At 39.2% G+C, this 26,174-nt stretch overlaps 1 protein-coding gene across 4 annotated transcripts in view; it reads right to left on the reverse strand.

Moving 5' to 3' along the window:
• The window catches only part of LOC117435483 (growth factor receptor-bound protein 10-like), a 166,753-nt gene that overhangs the window by 9,401 nt on the left and 131,178 nt on the right, over positions 1–26,174 (reverse strand). For all 4 annotated transcript variants that reach the window (XM_059012781.1, XM_034058681.3, XM_034058680.3 and 1 more), the window contains 9 exons: positions 16,584–16,740; positions 11,918–12,033; positions 11,346–11,420; positions 7,754–7,891; positions 6,755–6,865; positions 6,089–6,187; positions 5,072–5,149; positions 4,234–4,350; positions 1,927–1,993 (listed from right to left, as the gene is read on the reverse strand). In XM_059012781.1, coding sequence (XP_058868764.1) covers positions 1,927–1,993; positions 4,234–4,350; positions 5,072–5,149; positions 6,089–6,187; positions 6,755–6,865; positions 7,754–7,891; positions 11,346–11,420; positions 11,918–12,033; positions 16,584–16,740 — 958 coding nt within the window. The remainder of the gene's footprint in view (positions 1–1,926; positions 1,994–4,233; positions 4,351–5,071; positions 5,150–6,088; positions 6,188–6,754; positions 6,866–7,753; positions 7,892–11,345; positions 11,421–11,917; positions 12,034–16,583; positions 16,741–26,174) is intronic.

Genomic DNA, 26,174 nt, shown 5'->3' on the forward strand with positions numbered 1-26,174 from the left:
AGTATGCCCTTGTGTAATAAGGGCATTCAACAGCAGTGCTTTGTCACCGTCAGGCACGTGTGCCTGGGAAAGCCAAAGCTGCCTACGTGCAGCTACCAGCACAGCCAGGTTCCTACCCACAGCCTGCCATTGAGCTTGGACACACGTAGCAAATTCTTGTTAACCAGGCGCAGCTCATCCAACTGTTGTGGTGGGATCCTGTGGCTCTCAGAAAGGGACCTCAGCAAATGGCACTGATAGGCTACCAGAATACTATTAAAAGTTGCCCAGCCATGCGGCAAATGCCATGGCTGAATAAGCACACTTGAGGATCACCTCAGCGACCCAGCACTGCTTGTTGGGGCAGGTAGTGTCCTTGTACAGAAGCGCTAAATTAGGCACCTGTTCCAAAACGGCAACTGAAGCCTCCACTGGCACAAATTTGGCCAGGCCCAGATTCTCTGCAACATGCATCTTATATGGCGTCCATTGACCGGGAAACAGCAGGAGCTGTAGCCAGATGGTGCCAGGATGACTGGATCTCAAAAAGAAAATCCGAATGCACTGGGGGGGCGGTGGGGGGGGTTGCATGGGAGAGGTGGTAGGCTCCTCGGGGGGCAGGTGCCGAACGTCCTCAAGGGACAGACGCTGAACGTTCACGCAGTAACTCTGCGAGTACCTTTTCCTTGGTGGGAAACAGCTGCCCAGAGCTTTTCTTCAATCTGCGCTGAGCCTGCCGATCGTTTGGAACAGCGACAATGACTTTTCCTCGGGGGAGGAGAAGGAGAAGCAAATGAAGATGAGGAAGACCGTGAAGACATTTTACTATGGGGGCTACTTTCCCTGGTGCATCGCCTGGTCTCCCTTAACACAGAGCCATAGGGTGAGGATGCAGCCACTAGACGGTGACTGGGAAGAGCGCTGTGCAGCAGTAAGAGATGCAGAACACTCTGTAGAGATGTGCTTAGAAAAATATGCACAAAATTTGCAGAAACTGTGGTTCACCAGTACCTCCTTGGAGTGCTCTGGCCCCAGGCAGGAAGAATATCTGCCGTGCTGGTCCTCAACAGGCAGACTGGCTTTGTATGTGTCTCAGGGATAAAACCCATGCATGATGCAAGCAAGCAAGCGTACATATACAGATTTACAGGTGCTGCCTCAATCTGCTCATAGACTGCAACCAGGCTGGTCAAGACCCGAACAAAACCGGTTAATACCGGACGGGGGGCATGAGCACCGATCGCCAGCAGGCCATGTAGAACCGGGTAGAAACCATGTCGGTTCACAGAGTCGGAACCGGGACGGTTCGGTGACTTTAGCACTGGGCCGGTACAGTAATGGTTCTATGATTTTAGCATCGGGCCAGTGACTTTAGCACCACGTCAGTAAAGTATGGTATTGGGTCGGAACCGGAATGATGACTCGAGCACTGGGTCAGTATGGCACAGTACCGGGTCAGCACCGGTGTGGTACCCTCGGTCCCTCTTTGGTACTGGGCCAAGAATGGAGTGGGACGGTGACCCCCGGTCCACCGGTTTGCAGTTTCCGTGGGTAGCAATATACAGGGATGCCCACCTGTACAAGCCACTGGCAAAACCGTCTCGTAATTTTAGCCTAAGCCAAAACAAGAAATAAATAACTCCAGCCGGAGCTATTGCAGCCTCGGGGGAGAACACAAAGTCAGCAGACTTATGTTGCTTGATCCCTGGGAAGGAGCGACTCAAGCTGCTGGCTTCACACTGGGCACAAGGCCGCAGTGGGACTTAAACAGGCTGTAGTGCACAGATATGCATAATTAGTAAAACTAATACAGTGATTATTTTTGATATCACATATAAATTGTGTAAAACACAATAAATGTGAAATATAGCTTATTCAGGTTTGGGGTCTTTAGGAGATAAATACCCATATGGTAATGGTTATATTTCACGCTTGAAAGGGAAATACCTGTGTTTAGTGCATTGGGATGTAGGGGGCTTGGGCTTCCAAGGATATTCATACGCTGACTTCGTTTCTAAGGAAGAGACAAAATAATTATGACAGTGATGGAGTTTTATTCATTACATTAAATTGCATTACAGATCAATTCTCTTCAAAAACCACATCAGTATGGTTCCTCCACAGGGTAGTCTTTAAACATGCTCACAGGGCAGGGAAAGCTCTGATTACTACAGTAAAGTTACAAACGCTAATTTATATAAGAAACCTTTCGGTTGATAGACAGAAAACGTATTATATTAATTAAATATTAAATCCAAAACACCACCATCCAAACAGAATACATAATCATTGTAGCTCCAAGACAATCACTTTATTCTGTACTAGGAACTATTCCTCTTAACAGCAAAGCATACAGTAGCTGTATCATGACCACTGCCCCAGGTTAAAAAAACACAGGTCTGGGGTGATTGTTCTGTGTGTACAGAGTGACACTTGCCTATGCAGACAAGTATATCAGTATTCGCTGCAATAACTACGAGGGGTGTGCCGATACAGGTGTTTTCTGCATAATTGCCTTCAAGAAATCTGAAGTTTTTAGGTATTAATTAAAGAGAATAAAATGTGTTAATTGCTCAGCACAAAATGCGGTCCCTCCGTTTCCCTTTGTTTCGACAATTATTGAGTATCAATCAAGAACAACCTGGCAGTGTTATTTAATATAGAACCTGTTGTAATGAAACTAAAACTCATTTTCTAAGTGATTTGTCTTGCTTTCTTTTGTCCTTTTGAGAGATTATATATATATATATATATATATATATATATATATATATATATATATATATATATATATATAGTGTTTACCCTTTATAACGCTATAGTGGGGAGCCATAGTTATGTATTTGTGTTCCGTATATAAACATATGTATTCCCTTAGTTTCCTTAGAAATGCGTAATATCTCTGCAGTGGGATTGTAGTCCTTTGCATGGTGTTATGTCTGAAAAGAACCTCGACAGAACTATGTAGCCCAGTTCCAGAGCAGTAGCTCGAGTTAGGTTTAATGGTCATGTTTAAGTGACGAATCAGTTGCATTTGCTAGTTTTGCAACAGTTTTATTGGTACAGCATTAAAAATTTCAGTGCTTCCAATTAGCACTCAATGTGGAAGTCAATTGCCATTGATTGATACTCAATTGTAAAGATGAGGGATGGGCTGCTTTTCTTGTTTTGAAATCAAGACATTAATAAATAGGTGTGTTTTGACTCATTTAATACCTGCCCTAAACACATATTAAAAGGGCAATTACCTGAAGACACAGTGAATTTATTTTATCCTTGAACTGCACAGTATTGGGCATGTCCCCTTTTTTTGAGGAACAAATATAATTTTTATGAACAGTATCTCCAAATTCTGCTCAAATGTGGCAATCTACACATAAAAGTGAGAAGTTGCACACAGAGGCAGTATTTGTGAACCACATTCAATACAAGCCAGCTGATATTTATTAATTTACCAGATACTGAGCTGTATGAAAGGCAATGTATTTCAATTAGTTTCATCCAGCAGTTGACTCAAAGGGAAAAAAGAGGGTTGGATCTAAAAAACTTGCAACTTTTTCCCATACCAGGACTGCTTTGATTTGATAACTATATGACAGTAACACACTTGCCACAGCTACCAAATTAGAGCTAACACTATTGTGAACCAAGTAGATCCCCATAAACTACAGACGTCTCCAAGTCACCCTCGGATAAATGTAGCTAAAACAGTTTTGATCACAATTGCAGAAGTTGACTTGATACATGTATATATGTAACTGGCTAAGTAGAACATGTACAGCAACTTCACCAAATCACAATTTACAAAGAAAATAACTTGAGCCTAAAATCAGCCAAAAATAAATTGGTTTAGCAGGTTTGTCTGCTTTTTATTACTACAGTGTTTCCACAAGATAAGCATGTTTAGATCACAGATAAAAACACACAGACACACACGCACACACACACGCTTCTATTATTCTCTAAGTTCTAAATTGAAATTCTCTAATTTTCAAAGAGTGTACAATAGAAAGCATGTACCATATACTGGCAAGATCCAGACTGAGAGGATGTTTCCAGCAATGCAGTGTTTTAGATCATGACAGATATAAAAAAAAAAACACATGCATTGTCATCCATGCCGGTTGATTGAGTGGCGACACAAACACATTTTTGGAAAACACTGTTTCAAGCGAATATTCTTGCTGGACCGGGAAGTTGGAATCAAGCTTCAAATGAAGCTATTGACAGGGTTAATGCATTTGATTCTCTTACCCGCCAGACATGACCCTCCTCCATGGCTGCGCTCTGTGCTTCAACTGGGTTATCAATGACTCTTCCTATTCTTCCTGAGAAGTCCATGGCTACCAGAGAGTTTTCGGATACACTTCTCTACAGAGAAATGGCACACACAACTATAAAAACACTCAATATGTAAAAAATACTACAAAAAAACTAAAAGCTGCTACATTCCTATGTTCATGTACTACACCCAGCCAACACTTTTTTCTTTTTTTTTTGTAAAGCTCGTCCATCTTCTTTTACAGTTAATGGGCAAATTTACCAAATAACAGTAGACAAACACACAACAAGTAATCTTGTCAGTTAACCAGTGCAGCCTGAATTGAAATGTTAAACACAACTTCATGCGTTCTGTCATTCAGGTAGAACAGGGCTAGCAAAATGTCATTATGAGTGCAATCTATTTACTCAGCTGCTCTAGGCAGTCAGTAATGAACATACAAAGCAAACTGTCGTGCAGAATTACCATGGCATTTGTATTCTGCAGTGAAGGTGCAGAATGCAACAAAGTTAATTCTGCCATTTTGATTCCTGGAATCCAATCTATTTTATTTTAGGGTGTAATCTTATATTGTTGAAACAACATTGTCTTCTGTCACCTAATACTTTTTTTCTAGTCGGAACATAAAAAAAAAAAAATCTTCTGAAATCTTGCTAACTTTGTCTCAAAGGCCATTTTAGAACCAAGATGCTGGAAATCATCATGTCTCGCATACCTGCTAAACAATACCTGCTAAAGCCCAGCCCTACTGCAATAGCATGATGCATCTCAAAATACACAATTTAAAATGCTTTTGAAATAGATTCTCACCACTGGCGTTATGAAGTGTGACAGTAAAGATTTTCCCTGTTGAGGAATTTTGTAGTTCTGATACAGCAATATTCCATACTGTGGATGAAAACAGGATTTGTTTTAGTGTTAGAATGCAAAAAAGTTACGCTTTAAAGGTTTAAATTTACCCTGTCCAAATTTTCTTGCAAAGAGCCTTCAGTTCATAATCTACGCAAGCAAGAGTCCACTTGAAGAGCTTGTGGAACAAATAATTCCTTTTGAATGAAATACAAGTTTTCTACTAGTTCCAAGTTCTGTTTATATTGTGCAAAGTTAGACCAGCATCAAAGACGTGCTACAACCAGTTATATATGGGTATGAATGGCTAGTGTAAACTATATATATATATATATATATATATATATATATATATATATAAGCTTATACACAGCAGGAAAAGACTCCAGCTGAAGAGGAATTCGAGCCACATAAGGTTTTAGTTTGGATTTACAGTAACTATGCAAACCGTAACAATGGGGATATTATTACCAGCACTGCACAGAGAACTCTGCATCCAATACCTTCACATCTAGTGCAGGGCTTCTCCAACTCAGTCCTCGGGACCCCAGATTAATTCCAACTGAGCTCTCGGTTACTTAACTAAACCCTTAATTTAACTAGTAATTTGCTTAATAAGACCTTTTTAATTGTTCTCGGCTCCTAAAAAGTTACAGATGTCGAGTTACTTATAAAATGTTATAATTCACTTGAAATCTCTAACTGTTTAGGAGCTGAAAACAATTAAGCAAATTATCTGTTAAATTAAGGGTTTAGTTAAGCAACTGAGAGGTCAGTTGGAACAGAAATCAGAAGATACTGGGGCCCTCCTAGTGTAACCTGCTGCAGTTAAATCGGTGACCAAGCCAAAGAAAAATATCTTTCCAGAGAATAATTCAAATATGACAAAGGGAAAAAATTGGACACAAAACAGTGCATTGAAATCCTTCAAATAAAAGACTTGTATATATGCATGCTAGATATCTGGCTGTGTCATACTTTGAAGACTCGGAATACTGTTATCCAGCAGGTCCTGCTCTGCTCATCTTCAGCACATAACAACCTCAGCTCTTTTGTTTCATGCCTTGCTTTGTTGGGCTACAACATAAACAATAAAAAAAAAACACACACACACACACACACACAAAATGGTTTAGTGTTCAATGTGCAGAGAATGAAAGTTCTACAACATCTAATGCTGTATTACTTCTAACTGTATTTGGGCTAAGGGTCACATGTGGCTGCTAGTTCCCCACCTCCCAGTTTCCTTTTTTCATTCACTCTGTCAGAAAATATGCCTACATTCTAAATGTGACCAAACTGTGACTGTTGGGTTAGAACAGGGGTCCTAATAAATAGTCTACTATTGGCACTTGTCAGGCAAATTTAAACCAAATATGACTGTGAATTTAAACCAGATATGACTGTTCAGATCAGTAGATCAACATAGGTGAACTAAATCCATGGTAACTTTATTAGTTGGTGCTAGTCACTGGTGTACATAAAAAAAAAAAAAACGAATTTGCGTCCTCAAAAGAACTATTCCAGCTGGGATTTAGTAGTCTCAATTAATTAGGATTAACAGGTTTGAACAAAACCTTTTTCTTGTGTACTTGGCTCACCTTAAAATAGTAAGATACTGCTTCACCAATAAAATGAACCTACCTTTATACAGAACCCAAAGTCTGTTGGTGCATTGTACAGCTTCTTGCTGGTAATAACTGAGAAGATGTTGCTGTCCTCAAGATCAGCTAGTAACTGCAAATGCCTAGGTTCCTGTATGACATGAAAACTCATAATCACAGCAAAACATTTTGCAGATCTATCCTTGCAAGGGCAAATCAGAACATTAAAATCACTAGTAATGGGGTGCTTTGATTAGATTTTTCTAGTTTCTTTAAGTAAAGCTGAGTTCGATTTCTATCTTTTAACATAGCAGACACTCCACAGCAATGGCTCCTCTGCACTAAAATGCTACTATGGTCTCACAGAAAGAGTAGTTCAGATATTCAATGCCTTCTTAGCAAGTTAATTTACAGTCAAACATGATTATGATAACTGCTAAATGGCCTGTCAAATTGTGGTCTATTCAGAAGTTATTTAGCATGGTTAATTTATTTACATCATCTGTGACTCATCCATGGCCAGGTGCTCCTTCTATACTGTCTTCAGTACTGGTTTGACTAAAGTTAATGCGCAACACCAAATTAGCCTACACTTAAGGCTTTTTTTCCCACAGCATTTCACAGTCAGAAAATAGGCATTTCAAGATATTTCACGATTAAATATAATAATTTATTAAAGCACTCTAAATTCAGCCACATTCTAAATCGATCATTTTCGCTAGTTATTATACAACAAATGCTCCTAAATAATTAAATGCTTAACTTAAAAACAGTAAATGCTAAAATTGTAGAATATCTTATTTTTAATGTCCACCTTTTAAAAAGACATTTTATTAAAAAAGACACGTGAAATGTACCCTTGTACTAGACAGAGCAATCTATAGCAGAAATATTTCCGATCTTTGATGCAGCTGGTCTTTTTTTGTTGAAGACATTTTTAAGAAATCATGGAGCTCTATGCTGTGTGTTCAGACAATTACCAGAGGCAAACTAAAACCAACTGCATTTCTTAACTATTAAAAAACTGGACTGAACTTACCTTAGAGTTTCCTTTTGTAGAGCAATATAGCCCTGACCTTCTTAAAAACACATATAGCTTCTTCCAGGATTTCCTTCCCAATTCTTTGACATGCAAGAAACCCTGAATTTCAGGACAACTGCTGGAGTTTAAGAAGTTCTGGGGAAAAACAATGAAAAGACGCCTTTTAAGTCATCTCCTTCGAAATGGTGTTTGGAGAGGGGGAGTTGGGTGAGGGGGTCTTGGGCCGAGGTATTGTGCCAGACATGAACATTAATAAACCATCCCCACACTGACTGCCACCATTTTACTGGCAATGTTGAAGAGTTCACAGAGTGTTCCCAGTTCGAATTAGGTTTCAGAATACAGTTACAATCTGATGCTGATACAGAAGATCTCTGTAAAATTCAAGATTAATAAATCATAGAGATACACTGCAGATGGAGTTGCACTAGCACAGAGGCTTTCAAGTCTGGTAATTATATGTTGACAAGCCTGATCCTGTGCTTGCAAGTCCAAATGTAGGCTACAACTATTATTAAACCCAATACAAATACACCTGGGTATGGATCACTAGATCAAAAAAAAAAAAAACAACATGCTACTGGAATGCTGTGATAAATAAGGTTTCTATTACGGTATGAACCCTTGTCTCACAGTAGGCGTATCATATACAATTTTCCGAGAAACAAGTTCAAGAAAGGTTTCACTTGTGGGAGCACCAGTTTTGGGAAAGAAAAAAAAAAAAAAAGATAATTGAGGTTAAATGTTTATGATGCAACGTAGGCTGAAAACCACAGGTTTTTCTCAATGTCTTCCCAGCAGCACTCAACAAAATGACATTCGTTTTGATAAGGACAGTGGACAGTAATGCGTTTTATGTTTCTAATCAGAGCTTCAGTTTTACTGGTGTCACAACAGTAAACAAACGATGTGCTATTAGCTTGTAACAAGGGTAAGATGGGTGATGCTTTTCCGACTGATATAGACAGAGTACTTTCTTTTATTGATAATATTAAATATGACTGGCAATGGCAACCTATGGCAGAGTTTGGGAAAATCCTCCAACATTACAATGCAAGTACAGTACAACATCACATATCTGACCCCCTGTGGACTAGGGTATAGGCGGATATGTGAAAAAGTCAGTTTTGCGAATATCTATAGAAAAAGCATTTACACATCCATATATAGGTTAGTGCACAAAAACAGCACGTAAACTGCTTTAAACATGGGGACATTTTTTGCTTTAAAAGTAAGCAAACCTAAACAAGATTAATTCGGCTACAATATACTGTTGCTATGCGGTTTGCTAGAAACAATCTCCACACAAAGCTTTTTTTTTTTTAAAAAGAAAATACTAAACGAAAACGGTAAATGTACAGTAACCTGCAACTGATGGCTTCAGTCCCTGTCTCCCTGTTTCTGCTTTCTTAACATCTCTGTCACGGTACTTTAAGCTCTTTCTTGATATTGCCAACAGCCGACAAGAAGCTCGGTTTGAATATTGCTTTGGCTATTTTAAACAGAAACGGCTGGTAAGCACTGCATTTATGAAGCTTGCTTTGGTTAATATTCAAATGCATTTAAAAACTACAACAATGCGCTGCCAATATCTGCAAGCGTGCGCTCCGTCATATAAACACATTGCACGAAAAAAACCTCTCTCGACTGGTGTATTGAAATGTCACTGTTACAGCTGACCGACACACACACATCCTGCCTCTCAAAGGGGAACGCACCAAACGGCTGATTGCTAGAACGCTTTCTTTCTGTTTCCATCGCGGAAGTTGCATTTGCTGCCAATGTCATTACTCTCATAGCCTACTTATAATATTTATTTATTTATTTAGTGAGGTGGTTAATTGATCAGGGCGGTTATGTGACGGTCGAAAACAGTAGAAAAAAAAGAGTGTAGAATCCTGTATGCTGCACATGTCAAATTTGAATTATTCTTAAAGTACAGTAGCATTCCAAGTAGTACAGCATCTGCTCCAAAGACTGTACTTGGTACTACAGTTTAGCTCAGCAACTTAACTATTCTTTATTAAAACGATTCATTATAAAATCAGCCACTCAGCTTCCAGCTCTAGCAGGCATTATACATAGTATATGCCCCCTGGGATGTCACTGCATCACCTGTGACTCAAATTTAAAATCAATCCGCGCAAGTACTGGCTGTTTAATTTTGACACGGTATTGAAAGCTCAGTTCACATTTATTGGAAAGCAAATACTAAACAAAGACACAATTGGTCCAAAGGTATTTCATTATCCACCAAAACCATTCAATCAAAACTCTGCACCGACAAAAGTAACCCATCCTGTACCCACAACTGCAGAGTCATCCAATCATAGCCTGTCGGCTTGACTGGAGTTCAGACAGCAACTTTCAACAACAAACAACTCAGTAATAATGCTCCACTCAGATATCTGGCTCTGTCCATATAAAATTATGTATGTAATCCTTTTTGAAACATTTTGGTACTATTTTCCCAAAATGTTTCTCAGTGGATGTGTACCTGACGAATCATAACAGGTTCAAGGTAAATCTAGGTTTTAGAGGTGTACTAACACTCAGTGGAGCCTTTATCAACGGACACTAGCTCTTAACTAAATCAGTCGGATGGCTTCAATTAAAAACAAAAAAGGTTGAGACCTTTAAATGTGTAAATGCCTCCATTTAGTAATACAAGTTTAGAAAATCCATAAAACTGTAACCTAACATTAAGTAGCAGACAAGTCTGTTTCATTTTATCCCCCATGTATTTTTGCATTATGTTGAAATCACATACTGACAATGTAGGGGTGCAAATTTGGCACTATGGCACTAGATTCTAGTGCCAGCAACATTAAATTCTGGCGCCAGTAGACATGTTTAATTTAAAAACAAACAAAAAAAATGGTTTTACTCCTTAGCAACCATAGATGATAGTTTCCCATTGGGTCTGGACTACTCACATGACTCATCCACACAGAAGAGAAGGTTCGTGTCGTGTGGGAAAGTGGTAGCAAACATGTTGCAGACCACTTTTACACAGTTACCAATTAAATCTTTGTTCAGCAAGTCAAAAATGTATGTGGGCAATAGTAGACTTAACAGGTAACAATACACTGTAAAAGAATGTTTCGTATTTGCAAGCCTCTTCATTTTATCATAAATAACATACATGATAATTTAGCATCAGTAGGCTCTCTGGTGCTAAAAACTTTCAAAACAGTTTAGCACCAAATTTGAAAATGATTTGCACCCCTGCAATGGCATTCCAGATCATTATTAAACAACCTAGTTTTCTTCCAAGCAAAGTCTGTCCGGTGATGTATTTCTTACATAATTGTGTGACAGCATTAAAATTAGCTTGGTAAGAAACTACAGTCTATAACATACCTGACCAGACTCCACTTCCTGCTAAATGAATACTCAGAAGCTGAACTGTGGAGTGTAAATTGCCTTGCTGTATATCATGATGCACTGTCAACATCTGAATTTTTCCTCTCAATGTGGAACAAGAGACGGAATAGGAAAGAGGTAGGCAGAGTTAAATTACTATATGCAAACTAACTTCTGACAGGATCGCCAATAATGAATTATTAAAAGCAACATTTCTTCATACCTGTAAGAGCTGTGACGATGGAATAGTGCTGTTGGTTTCTTGGCACCATGCTACCATCTGCTCTGGAAAAAAGTTCTGTTTAAATAAAAAAAAAAAAAAAAGAAGAAAGAAAAAGAATGTATGTTGAAGGAACTGTTTCACCTGATCCCTTATGATTATTATACACCAATGTTCTTTTTAAAAACTATACCTCAGTCATTTAACAATTTTTTTTTCAGTTTACAGGATAAACTGCTGCTTTCAAGGATGTTTTACCATGCTTTCAGTCTTAAAATGGCTGAGTTATGAACAGCATTCCCCAACACCTATTCATTTTCAGATGGACACCAGAACATTTTATTAAGACAGTGGTTACTTTTGCTGTTTTTCAAGCTTTACAAAAATTAGGTATTGTACTGGCAGACAGTGGTCAGATAACATTTTAATTGGTCTGCGCACAGAAACCTTGCAATTCACAGCAATGACATAATAAAAACCAGAAAGAACTGGTTCTTAAGGATTACGTTTGCATTGTTTAAGATCCTCCCCTTCCTCTTCTCCCTATCATTTTAGGGCAAAATGTAAAAACTCACCGCAGGATTTTTAAAAAATTCGTATTTGGCATAGTTCTTCCTGAACACAAATTTGCTCTCACTTGCCATTGTAGACTGGACTTGAACCACATGCTCATGGTCTTCCAAACTTCTATCTAGCAATAGAGGAAACAAGAAAAAGGAAACCTGTCAGAAAAAAAGAAAAAAAATACAAAAATAGCATACTATATGATCAAGGGTGCTTTTTAATGAGAAAAAGCATCAAGGGTTTTATCCTGGACAGAGGAAGAAAGTGTGCCTAAAGCTAACAAATTGGTCTTACTTTTGACCTTTAACAGTTCTATTGACTCAGGCAATCTCTCAAACAACCTCACCAAAATGTTATTAATTTCTCTATATCTTCGTACGTATGACCGCATGCATCCACTAAATAACTGGTTTGTCTACCTCATAAAAAATTATTTAAACATGAACAGGGGCTCTTTGAAATACTGCTGCCATCACCCAATAGTCAATTTATTTGAGGTCAAGCCAGGGCACACACTAAAATCATGATAAACTAAAATGCTAAAAGGTATTGAAATAGCAATCTAATTAAATTTTGTTGGTCGGATTTCAATTTTACAATAAGCAACAGCAAACACGGTTGACAGTTGGAGATTTAAATAAAAATAAACACATACTAGTTTTTTTACTTTATGCTCAATGTTTTAGTATATCAGTTCATCCTTCCACAGGTTGATACACATGGTTGCACTTAAGACTTAAGGAAATACTGAATGAGGCCAAGTTTAGGAAAATAATGAAACATCTGCAGTAAGTAATGTATAATAAAAGTGCTCTACTGTTTGTTTTATTCGATCACTGATTTCACATGGTAGCGTATCATTTCATCAAAAACTGTAATATGCGTTGGCAATACATTTTTTTAAATAAATTATGTGCATTCAATTTCAAACAAAACCTAAAGAAAAGTTATTTTAAAAGATATCATCTCTGATCAGTCCGATAATAAATATACATAAAATACACTTAATATTAAAAAAAAAAAAAAAAATGTTAAGCTTTTATCATAACTCTGGTTCCCTGAAATAGATAAGTAACCATTACCATATGGGCATTTACCTCCTAAAGACCCGAAACCTGAATAAGCCCGCCCCTGAGGGCACAAAAGTACTACACTCACAGATCTCAGCGTCATTTTTCCTTCAAGCCTGCTCCAATCATGGATGCAGAGACCTTGAAGGTTAATAGTTACATTTCTATTTCATGGAACCAGAGTTTCGGTAATAACTTAACGTTCCCTTTCAAGTACAAAATTTAAGCATTGCCATATGGTTGAGTGTACCAAAGCTGTCGCAAGGGTAACATTGCAGAACAATTGGAATGCTGCAGGGCTAAGCTGAAAGGCTGCCTTGTGCGTTACCATACGGAACAACTCACCTCTAAACCTGTGTCGCAAGGGTCGAATGAGAAGCCGTCCTTACACTCTAGTTTCTAAACCAGGGTTTTGAGGATTCACAACATTAAGTCTGTAGAACCTAGTAAAGGTATAGGGAGTAGCCCACACCACTGCATTGCAAATGTCCATGACAGATGTACCCTGGAATAAAGCCCACAAAGTTGCCATGCCCCTTGTGGAATGGGCAGTGAGCTTTTCTGGAAGGGGAAAGTTGGCCAGTTCATAGGTAGTTCTGACCATGTCTGCTATCCACTTGGACAGCCGCTGCTTAGACAGGGCTTGGCCATGGGACTTGGCCCCATAACAGACAGAACATTATTCGGACTGCCTCCAACTTTTCGTCCTGTCAACGTAATACGCCAGGGCCTGCACTAGGTAGAGCGTATGGAGCTGCTGCTCTGTCAGACAGGAAAGGAGGTGGATGGAACGCCTCCAGTTCCACAGACTGGTTGACATGGAATGCTGAGATCATTTTTGGCAAAAAGGCAGGATTGGTACAGACTGTAACCTTTGAGAACTATGGAGAATGCCTGCATCTCACTCACCCGTTTTGCAGAGTTGATAGCAAGCAAAAAAGCCACTTTGCGTGATAATTTCAGCTGAATGCATGGGCTCAAATTGAGGTCTCATGAGTGCATCAGGCACCACGTTTAGCCTGCAGCAAGGAACAATGTCCTTAATAGGCGGCTGAAGTCGCTGAGCCCCTTTCAAAAATCGCCACACCAGGGAGTGAGCTCTCGGGGAGGGAGAGTCAGTTTTGACATGGCAAGCTGAAATAGTTGCCAGATAGACCTTTAATGTGGAGGTAGATTTCCCCTTGTCAAATAGGTCCTGCAACAATTGCAGTATTACTGCCATGGGACAAGTCGTGGGGTCAAACCCACAAGGCAGACACCACATCTGGAAAACACCCCACTTGTACCTGTACTGGGAACGCGTGGACAGTGCTCTGGTATTCTGCAGGGTGTCAATAACCCTGTTGGAAAGTCCCAGATGGCTCAAATGCAGCTGTTCAGGGGCCAGAGCTGCAGGCTTGATGGGTCAGGATAAAATCCCCTGTGCCTCACTGGGTAGGTCGACCGGCAGAAAATGGGCCAGACCCAGATTCTCCACATCATGCATCCTATATAGGGGCGTCCATCGGGAAACGGCAGGAGTGGTTCCTGGACGGTCCAAGGAAGACTGGATTTCAAAAAGAAAATCTGGGTGAACTGGGGGGGATATGGGAGAGGTGGTAGGTTCGTCATCAAAAAAAACAACTGCCTTGTTTCCCCTACTGTAGGCCAGGGCACTTGCAATATTGCAGTGGCCCTCTTGATTAATGGTAGAAGGTCTGCTGACAGGGTGAGCTGAACCACAGGGGATGTGCTATCGGACTCCACGTTCTCAGGACGGGAACGCCAACGAGAAATAAATAACTCCAGCCGGAGCTATTGCAGCCTGGGGGGAGAGCACAAAGTCAGCCGACTTATGTTGCTGGATCCCTCAGAAGGAGTGACTCTCCTCTGGCTTCATGCGGGGCACAAGGCCGCAGTGGGACGTAACAAGCAACAGGCTGCAGTGCACAAATTAAGCGTAATTAAGAAAAACTATTACAGCGATTTTATGAATATCACGTATAAATGTAAAAACACGATAAAACGTGAAATATATAGCAGATATAAGTAGCAATGTACTTATCTGAACAAGGCTCTCCGGTCAGGTCAGTCTTGAAAGGAAAAATGACGCAGAGATCTGTGAGCGCAGTCCTTATGTGCCCTCGAGGGCGGGCAGCTGCGCCACAGGCTCGCTGAGCAGCTTTGGTAGATCTTATTCAGGTTTCCTGGTCTTTAGGAGGTAAATACCCATTACGGTAATGGTTACATTCTGTAAATCGAAAGGGAGCTAAAAAAAACATAGTTTTACTAGAAAATTATTAGTGTTGATATTAGGTCGAATTATTTGAAAGGCGACCCCTGCACTACAAAAATATTACACGCTGTCATTTATAAATTGACAGCGTGTAATATTTTTAATAAATCCCAGGTGATCACTGTTGCAGATTTACATTAACGCCGAGCGCACTGACGAGTGATCCAAACATCCCCCGAGCACTGATCCTGCATTAACACTACATGAAAACATTGGAAAAATGTGGATTAGCTGGTCTTTAATCTTTTTTTTTTGTTCCTCAGATATTGTTGTGAGGAAAAGCTATTGGTAAGAATATTTTAATATCTGAGTGTTGAGTTTGCTGTATAAGAATGTAAAGCTGCAAGCATTGTTATGTACTGGGCCTATATGTTACAGTGCTTTTGTTACTAGCAAAGCTTTGTGAAGATGATCTTGCAGTGATTAAAGCTAGTGGTTCTTCAGGCAACAGGATGTTAGCACTGCATTTACTTGCCCTAAGGTGACTATTGCCACTGAATTAAATCAGCGAGTGGCATGCTAATGCGTTCCATAAGATGAGCAAAATTAGTAAGCACACGTGTTTTAATTGATTGCTTGGGATTAACCGATAATTCTGAAGACAAGGCACTGCCAACTAGCCTGGTCATTCAAAAATACTTCCAACATAAACCATTAAAAAAAGAAATACAAAAATAATGTTTTAAGTATAAAATAGAGAACTAATAAGCATTGTACAGGTCATAGCTATTGATGTATAACAGTTTGGAGAGAGAGAGAGAGAGAGAGAGAGAGAGAGAGAGAGAGAGAGAGAGAGAGAGAGAGAGAGAACTGTCTCCTATTTCTTTAAAGTTTAACAGGTACAATTTAGAACCCCATGACATGTCAGTCAGCTGTTCACAACTGACACATTTTATTGGCCTGCATACTGCTGTACAGGCTTAATAGATGCAGGATTCACTTTGTCATCCTTAATCTCTTCTATGTGACGGGATTTAAAACTTAAATTTATCTTTGTTTTTTTGTATTTATTTTTTATTTGTCAAAGGCCATTAAGAGAAAATGAATCAACCACAAGGCTAGAAATAACAAACAATTATTTGTTCTTTTTAAAAGGAAACCTAAATATTTTAGACACAACTTATAAAAGCTTAGATCAGTATAAATACATAAACATCTAATATAAGAAAATGAGTAACCTTATTTATGCCTTCTTTTCCCAGGCTGTCCAAATGACTACATTTACAGCTCTCACAGCAAAAGGAAAAGGATCCTGCAGCATCTACAGGATAATTAGTGCCTGAAGTTACCCAGTGTCTTGGCAAACAATAAGCACACATTCATGTCACTTACCTAGCCCAAGATGAGGGTGGTATTCGACAAGTGACCAGCTGCTGTCATCCACACAATGGCTTTTATACACCAGCAGCTGGCAGAGGTCTCGGGCAGTCATGTCTGCTGGAATCTCTACTACTTTGCTCGTGCCGTTTTCGCTACAAACTTTAATAATCTGCAAGAGACAAATATAACACTATAGCAGCAGGGGTCGTTACACAAAGCAAACAACAACAACAACAACAACAACGCAGTCCTTGACGTAACATCACACTTCCCCTTGTAAAATATCAATTATTTATTTAATTTGATCCAGTTATGTCAATGTCAAGAGACTTAATTTATCAGATGAAATGTCTATCGTACAGCAAGTTCTCCCATATTAACCCCAGGTTTCACTTCAGATCTCTCCTCAAGAGTCATAACAGACCAGATTTCAAAATCCCCTTAACACCACCTGTTGCCCCCCCCCCCCCCCCTCTTTCTCCTATAAAAGGCAGAAGTCTCTAAATGTTAAGTGCTAAGATATTTAAAAATGTGGAAAATCTTACCTCTACGGCCTGTAATAGGCAGCAGTCAGGAGAACACGATGGCATTTTAAAATTAAGCTTGCCTCTAGAGAGCTTGTTCTCTGCTGTTTACTTGCTAGAAAAACAAAAGCCACTGCACGACCGTTCTACAGTGTCAATGGATTACTGTACTGTACCTGTCACAGTCTCTGCTCTGCCTACTGCAGAGCAGAGCAAGCAGACGGCACGGTTTCTAGAAAGGCAGACAACTTCAGTGATCTACTCACAAAGGGTTACAAGCAGAGGCTTTTAGGTAGTGGATCAAACCACACTCCTCTATCCAATCATTTGGTTTGCTTGAGCTGATGTAATCATCTCTTCCCCCCCCCCAAACACACATATATACACATCCAACTTTTTTCTGGATTAAGCAGCGCTCCAATTTATTTTAATGGTCAAGTCCAAAGTAAAGTTGTTTTTTTTTTGTTTAATATTTACAGTATTTATTGAGCTACGCATATCATACTAGTTTCTTGTTGAATAAATCACTACAGAGAGAGAGAGAGAGAGAGAGAGAGAGAGAGAGAGAGAGAGAGAGAGCGAGAGAGAGCGAGAGAGAGAGCGAGAGAGGAGTGAGTCTATTCCTCCAGCTTCTAAATTCTCTGCCACAAGAAAAAAAAGCTTCTCTCACGTCAGGCCAAGCCTTATTACTGCCGACATCAAGTGGACATAACCGAAGCTCTTGAACTTCTGCATTGCCTTCCTCCAAGCTCTTCTTTCAAAACCAACATCCTCTCCCTGAGAATTCAGCACCTTCTGGTTCAACCTTTTTTTGTAGTCTAGCAAGTATGCAGTGTTGGATTTAATAGGGGCATACCCCATTAATTTACATAGCACACTTCCATTTTGACTTTTTAAAGGAACTGATGGCTGAACTGTCTCCAGGCAGCTCCTGCTAACTTCTGTCTGCAAATCCCTGTTCTCAGTTACAACCCCCCCCCCCCCCCCCCCCAACAAAGTCTTGGCAGGGAGAGGTTAATGCTTAATCTATCTAAAATAACGCAGGTCTGTGTATTCAGGAAACTGCTCCATCTGACAGCAGGGATGATCCAACAAACTGTGCTCACAGAGAAAAGAGAAATGCAGCTCTGTTGCTATAGCTGACAAAGGTATGCATCCTATATAGTGTTACAGCTGTGAACCGGCATCCACTGCAGCCGCCTCCTTCTCCATTTCACATTCAGAGCCACAAGAAAACCCGGCACAGGATCTGAACCATGGGCAACATACACACACACACACAGAATCCATACAGGATTAGTTTAAAGATGTATATAATATTGAGGTCCCTTGATTCTTAGCACATACAGTATGTAGCAAGAAGCAATGAAACTATTAGAGGTGAAACCTGTAAATATATATATATATATATATATATATATATATATATATATATATATATATATATATATATATATAGTTTTTTTTACAAACCTGGATTGAGGACATAAGACAACATTGGAAAAAGTCACTGGCACAGTTTATTTACTTTTTTTTTTCCTTCTCATTTTCTATCTACAACCACAACTAAGAATACAAGCTACCTGTTTTGCTGAAGTAAAAAAAAAAAAATAAAAAAAAAATCCATACATTAACATGATAAAGAGATACTGTATACTATGCATAGTATATTTTTAAAAGTTTTCAATGTTTTGTTTTTTTTTGTTTTGTTTTTAACAATTTATGCCCCGAATGTTCTATTTAACCCTTTTAAAAACAGGCGGGCAATTTTCTCATTACGCACCCTACACAACAGCAGCAATTTACAGGTACATGACTTTGAAGAACCTTGCAACACAGGCTGCTGAGTGGAAGGTTGTTTTGCCTGCTGTTAAAATATGTCATTATAGGCATCCACCTGCTGACATTAAAAGTTGTCTAAGGTGGGGAAAAGCTGGTGTAGCTGTAGGAGGCCCCAACATCATACAGTTCCAGTCATATATCTTCTGCTACTGGTTCCAAACTCCAGTCCTCAGAACCTAACAGTCCAGGTTTTTGTTTCAACCAGGGATGCATTGCTTTCCAGTGCACACAAAAGAGTACAGACTCAGTTGTTAGTTAGTCTGTGGGAAATAGTCATCATCAGGGTACAATGCACATTTTCAGACATGTGTCATTGTTGGGTCAGAGGTTTAAAATCTTTGACTATGACGTCTTTTTTCTTGTTTGAGCCCTGTGAGCTCACTCAGCCTAGACAGAGTGCTTTGCTGACCTTTAATTCTGAGAATGGTTAACTGCCTCACAAGTCAGTGTTATTTTGTGGGTTGACCCAAAGTACTCGCTCAAATACAACAAGGGTTAAGTTTAATAAACTTTATTAGCAGCATGAAAAAAACAGAAGGAAGCAATATTTACCTATATACCAGTGAGCCGGGCTGCAGTCCTTATTTCAACAAAGAGCTCTAAATAAGCCAGACTTGATGTTTATATCTCTCATATTCGTTTCTTTGTTACACCCTTTGTTTTTTAAGCTGGCAAAACAATTCTGGTTCACACCAGCATTAGACGTCATGGCCTTGCAGGTGCACAGACTTCCTAAAACATATAAAATCTATCTATCTATCTATCTATCTATATGAATTAAACACAAAAAGGCTATGCAAGTTTAAATCTCTCAAGGTTATTTATAAATCTTTACACATTTCTGGTGTCTGAAGCTGTGGCTTACACTGCTAACAAACATTTCAATACAAAGTCCAGACGGCCTTCACATACATAGGGTATCTCCTTCTCAGTAACTTTTCACAGACTTGCCTTTGTCTAGTAAAAAGTCACAGAAAACTCTTGTTTTAACCCTATCCTAATGCCACCTTACGTTAAAGAAAATACTCAAATAACACTTTATAGTACAACAGAACCTAGTTACCCCCCATCTGTCTAGAATGCAAAAGGCTTGCAGTTAAAATGGTTCATGCTGCCAAGAAGAAGAAAATAATAATAGTTATTACTATTATTGTTTAGAATTAGTTGTTCTAGAAATGGTAGAAGTATCATGTGTACAAAAACCGACAGCACTCACCAATTCCCATTACTGCTTTTCTTATCCTTCTTAGGCTACTGATGTCCTTTCACACACCCATATACAGTACTGTGCAAAAGTTTTAGGCAGGTGTGAAAAAATGCTGTAAAGTAAGAATGCTTTCAAAAATAGACATGTTAATAGTTTATATTTATCAATTAACAAAATGCAAAGTGAGTGAACAGAAGAAAAATCTACATGAAATCAATATTTGTTGTGACCACCCTTTGCCTTCAAAACAGCATCAATTCTTCTAGGTACACTTGCACACAGTTTTTGAAGGAACTCGGCAGGTAGGTTGGCCCAAACATCTTGGAGAACTAACCACAGTTCTTCTGTGGATTTAGGCGGCCTCAGTTGCTTCTCTCTTCATGTAATCCCAGACAGACTCGATGATGTTGAGATCAGGGCTCTGTGGGGGCCATACCATTACTCCCAGGACTCCTTGTTCTTCTTTATGCTGAAGATAGTTCTTAATGACTTTCGCTGTATGTTTGGGGTTGTTGTCATGCTGCAGAATAAATCTGGGGTCAATCAGATGCCTCCCTGATGGTATTGCATGATGGATAAGTATCTGCCTGTACTTCTCAGCATTGAGCAGACCATTAATTCTGACCAAATCCCCAACTCCATTTGCAGAAATGCAGCCCCAAACTTGCAAGGAACCTCTCAATATAACTACCTTGTGTCTTGTTGCTGTGCTCAGTCTTGCCATGGTGTATGACTTTTGACAGTAAACTGTCTTCAGCAACCTCACCTTGTTAGCTGAGTTTGGCTGTTCCTCACCCAGTTTTATTCCTCCTACACAGCTGTTTCTGTTTCAGTTAATGATTGTGTTTCAACCTACATATTGAATTGATGATCATTAGCACCTGTTTGGAAAAATTGTTTAATGATACACCTGACTATATGCCTACAAAATCCCTGACTTTGTGCAAGTGTATCTAGAAGAATTGATGCTGTTTTGAAGGCAAAGGGTGGTCACACCAAATATGGATTTGATTTAGATTTTTCTTTTGTTCACTCACTTTGCATTTAGTTAATTGATAAATATAATCTATTAAAATGTCTATTTTTGAAAGCATTCTTACTTTACAGCATTTTTTCACACCTGCCTAAAACTTTTGCACAGTACTGTATATTAGTCTTAGTCAACTGCGTAACTGTTAATGTGCTAAACAAAATTTTTATGCGTTCAATAATCATAAATATGCATTAATGTGGAACAAATATATTAAAAACAACTCACGATGTGTTGGTTTCAAACACAGGTACTTTGTTGAAATATTATAATTAATTATGCAGAAAATGTGGAAACTTACACAAATGCTGTTAATGTAATACATACAAAATTTGTGTGTATTTGCTAGTTAGTTATAAGGGTATACAAAATCATTGGCCTACTTACAACGTAGTTGCGACAAAAATGGATGGATGGAGAAGACGCAGACAAACACTGGCTAGATTAAGTCTTGTATGGGAAGAACTCCTTCAGTCCCATGCAATGGGTTTGCAGGAAAGGAATTGTGCATTTATTGCTTTCTCATCTAGAGCTTTCTTTCCAGCAGACATCCTCATCCACTTCTTTCCTATGTTCAGACCTCTACTTGTGTATCAGCAGGAAAGACGAATGCGGGCACATCATCGTCCCTCTGTTTGGTGGGAGGAGGTTGTGCGTCACAAGTCTTTCTCTGACGAACAATGGATTGAAACATTTCGGGTCATCTGAGCTACGTTTGACCAACTGGTGGAACATGTACGGGTGGACATGGAGCCGTCACCAATACATATCCGTACACCTGTGCGCTGCAGAATCGAGTGTGTATTGCTCTGTAAAAACTTTTCGGACCGCTGATTCGGCAGGACTGCGCACAGCAGAACGGGTTCCCACCTCAGCGGGAGCTGGGGTAGGCAACTACAGTTCTCTTGTTATTGTGTGCAGAAATTCAGCATGCAGCGCAACCACCTCTTGGTGCTGTTGATCAACATGGTCCAGCCTTTCCATAAGGTGGCTGTATTGCCAATCCTGCCTGGCAGCGGTGCGTGCAATCAGACGGTACATCCTTCTGTATTCCAGGAGCATCAGACAATGCTCCTGAAATCAGCAGCTACAGAGTTCAAACCAACTTTAATTTAAAGAAGACCAGTTGTGAATTGCTTCACAGCTTTTGTTTTACATGTGAATCCTAAGAATAATATGTGAAAAATAAAACATATCGCATATGCGCACACACTTAGCCTGACATGCGTAAAATGGCTTGATATCCCCAACCATTTGTTTTTTCACAAATTATTATTAGGATTCAGATGTAAAACAGAAGCTGTGAAACAATTCACAACTGGTCTTCTTTAAATTAAAGTTGGTTGCTGTGGTTGGGGATATCAAGCACTTTTAATTGAAGCTGGGACGGTGGTGTGTATTTTCGATATGTTATTGTATTCACAAATGATTCTTAGGCTTCACAGGTAAAACACAGACTGTGAAACAATTCACATTTGGCATCCTTTAAATTAAAGTTGGTTTGAGCGCTGTAGCTGCTGTGGTTGAGGAGATAAAGCCATTTTACGCGTGTCAGGTAGGCTGTGTGTGTATATGCGGTATGTTATTGTTTTTCACAATTTATTAGTTTGATTCACATGTAAAGTAGAGCTTGTGAAACAATTCACAATAGGTCTTCTTCACATTAAAGTTGGTTTGGACGCCCTAGCTACTGTGGTTGGGGAGATAAAGCACTTTTAAGCGTGGCTGAGGCTAAGTGTGCGTATGTGCGGTATGTTATTATTTTCCAGAAATTATTCTTAGGATTCACATGTAAAACAGAGACTGTGAAACAATTCACAATTGGTCTCCTTTAAATTAAAGTTGGTTTGAGCACTCTAGCTTCTGTGGTGGGCGAGATACAGCCATTTTCATTCATGTCGGGTTAGCTTGAGTCGAATATCAAACGTCAAGCTAACTTTACCGTGGTAGCATATTTTAGTTTAGAAAAGTAAATGATGACTGGCACAATTACCATATTGTATTGTTGGGGCTGGTATTTCACAGGACGTCTGGGAGGATGAGGATTCCAGCAAATGGTCCGATGCCATTGCCACTGGCCGGTCACCCATTAACCGGTGCATTTCCTCCCAGAACCGAAATTGGGACCTCAAGCTTTGACCGGAGGACTGCAGGCGTTTTCTCTCCTGTAGGTACAGATATTTCAGTTTCTTGAATTTATCTCGTACCTACAGGAGCGTTCTATTTAGAACCGGTAATACTTGTGAAAATTGTGGCATTTCTTTGGCGAGGTCGATCCAGTTCATCCATAACCCCCAGGTCCGCAAAAATTTGGAGGATGAGTTTCCTCATCCGTCCAGCGGACCTGGTGTTGCGTGCTGTCAGAAGGGGTGGAAGCTTGAAACATCCTGCGGGAAAAAAGCTACATTATTCGTAGTATTATTATTATGATAATAATGCTGGTCATAACGATCTAGTAGTTCTCATGCATCGTTCATAATACACTGAAATGAATAAATAATGGTATAAATCAACATCTCTATATGCAATTTATATATAATTCAGCCACGACCCTCATCAGGAGAAGCGGATTGATAATAATGGATGGATGGATGGATGGATGGATGGATGGATATTTAACTGATTGTATTAGTAAGACTGGCATAAGGAAAATCTTACTTGCGCTACAGAGGAGGGCAGAAACACTGTGGAGTTTGTGCACTTTACCGTGCTTTACCAAAGTGTAATGACACTTAAGTCGCACACTTTTTTTGCCGTGCACTTTTGGAACGAGCACAATCATGTGTAATTTGCGCGTGACACGTCATGAATGCACTATAGTAGCGCGATTAAAACTTGCATGTAAACACCGCCATTGTTGTGAGAGGTTTTTTAAAGTTTTTAAAAATGAGTGACATTCCTTTTGTCATGTGATCTTTTAAGAGACATGACAGTAGACAAGTGGCAAGAATTACAAGAAGCAAAACCTGTTTAAAAAAAAAAAAAAAAAAAGGTAATTGACTTGAAAACAGTTTGTCTTGAAAATGGAAACTTAATTTGGCTGGTCAAGAGTACTCAATTTCTAGGTTAGTTATGTTATTGTTGGCCTCCGTGCAGGTCTCTATCACTCCGTAAACAGTGCTGACATAAACCGCAATGATCGCCTTTTAATGACCAAGCATTTCAAAAACGTCAATAACGTATTTTTGTATTGGCTTCTCCAGGTCAGTGGTAGTAATTTGTGGATAGTGAACTTTGTCTTTGCCTCCTTTTTTGTATCTTTTCATTATAAACACAAATAAATGCTTGGTCACTAACAAGGCTAACACTGTGGGTTATGTCCGCTCTGTTTACGGAGCGATTGAGACCAGCACGGAGGCTTCATTCATTTTAATTACAATAAATGGAAACGTTGAAAACCTCCAGTTAACGTTTACAACAAACAGAACCTTGTTTGAGGGACTATTTTTTTCTCCAAAGCAGAAGGATATGTAATAAAATTGTTCGTTTTTAAAAATTAAACTATTTTCTTTTCTTAAATTGTAAAGTGAGATAACACACTCCAAGGCTTGTGCATTGTGTAGCACTAACATACGGCTTCGCTTCTTGCCTCCAACCCAACTACAGCCGTGTGTTAATGCAACAGAACGCATGCCCTGTTATGCGTTATCCATTACGTATTCAATTTCTTATTATTGTTCAAATTCTTTGGCTTACTATATATTTAAGGTAAAGCAATTTTATTTTTCCATTAAAAGTGCTCCCAGCTATAATGCTCTGCCACCCAGCTACACAGAATTCATGGGGAGAACCCTGTACAAGGCTGTCATCAAGTTGGTAGTCTTTGGATATATCCATGCTGTTGCTTTTTTAGCCAATGTAGAGTGATGGCGGAATGATGCAATAAAAAAAAAAAATGCTCATAGAGGATGCTGTTGTAAAGTTCAGGATTACATTCACAATTCTGCTCACCTACAATGTTCTTCATCGCACAGGTCCTGTGTACCTCTTCAACCTGCTGACCCGCTATGTCCCTGCCTACAAGCTGAGGTCCTCCGACTTTGGCCGGCTTGCTATCCCCAAGCAAAAGTGCATCACACTTGGAGAACACACATTTAGCTTAATGGCTCCGACTTTCCGGCACTCTCTCCCAGCCTTGGTGCATGATGCTCCCACCATCGCTCGCTTTAAAACCAACTCTCAAGACCCACTTGTTCGCTCTTGCTTTCCATGCTCTTTAAGCCTGATATCTGTTAACCATTGTGTCTTCGCTACTTCTAACTTTTTTTTAGTTTTTTTTACTGTACTTAATGTAATATGCATTATTTTTTACTGTATCTTGTAAAGTGCTTTGTGATGGTGGTCCACTATGAAAGGTGCAATATAAAATACAGATTGATTGATTGATTGACTGATAAGTGCATATCACACGGTATTACCTATGAGCAGCTGAGTGGCGGCAGGCCTGGTATTAGGGGTAATCGACACAGGCGGCTGTTTCAGGTGGCAAATAAATGGGGTGCAAAAAAATTTAAATTCTCAGCAATTAGTTTGAATAATGATGTCCTACAATAGCGTATATTAATTTTATCAAATCAGTCAACCCTCTAGTGGAAATGTGTGTTAGTACAGTTTCGGTACAATGCTGCATTTCAAGCCCTCATATTTTTCTGTTCACTGTGCAAGAGGAAAATAATGGAGTTTTTGCTGTACAGCAATGGCCAAAAGTTTTGCATCACCTAGAATTTTAGGATTGAGACAATCAAAAAAAAAACAAAAAAAAAACACATGAATATAATTTAGATCTTTTATTTAACGTCATGTAAATCAAATAAACTACAAAATGATATCACAAAAGTCTACCGGAAGCCATAATAGTAGTACAGTATTTCATATTAGATTTTGAAATGTCACATTTTTCAATTTGTCAGTTTTTCGTTAAGTATATGGAAAACTACACAGTGGTATGTAATTCAATATGTTAACAACACTATTCAGCAGGTTTCATTCAACTTTATGAA

The sequence above is a fragment of the Acipenser ruthenus genome, chromosome 3 (assembly GCF_902713425.1).
Source record: "Acipenser ruthenus chromosome 3, fAciRut3.2 maternal haplotype, whole genome shotgun sequence".
NCBI classification, from domain to species: Eukaryota; Metazoa; Chordata; class Actinopteri; order Acipenseriformes; family Acipenseridae; genus Acipenser; species Acipenser ruthenus.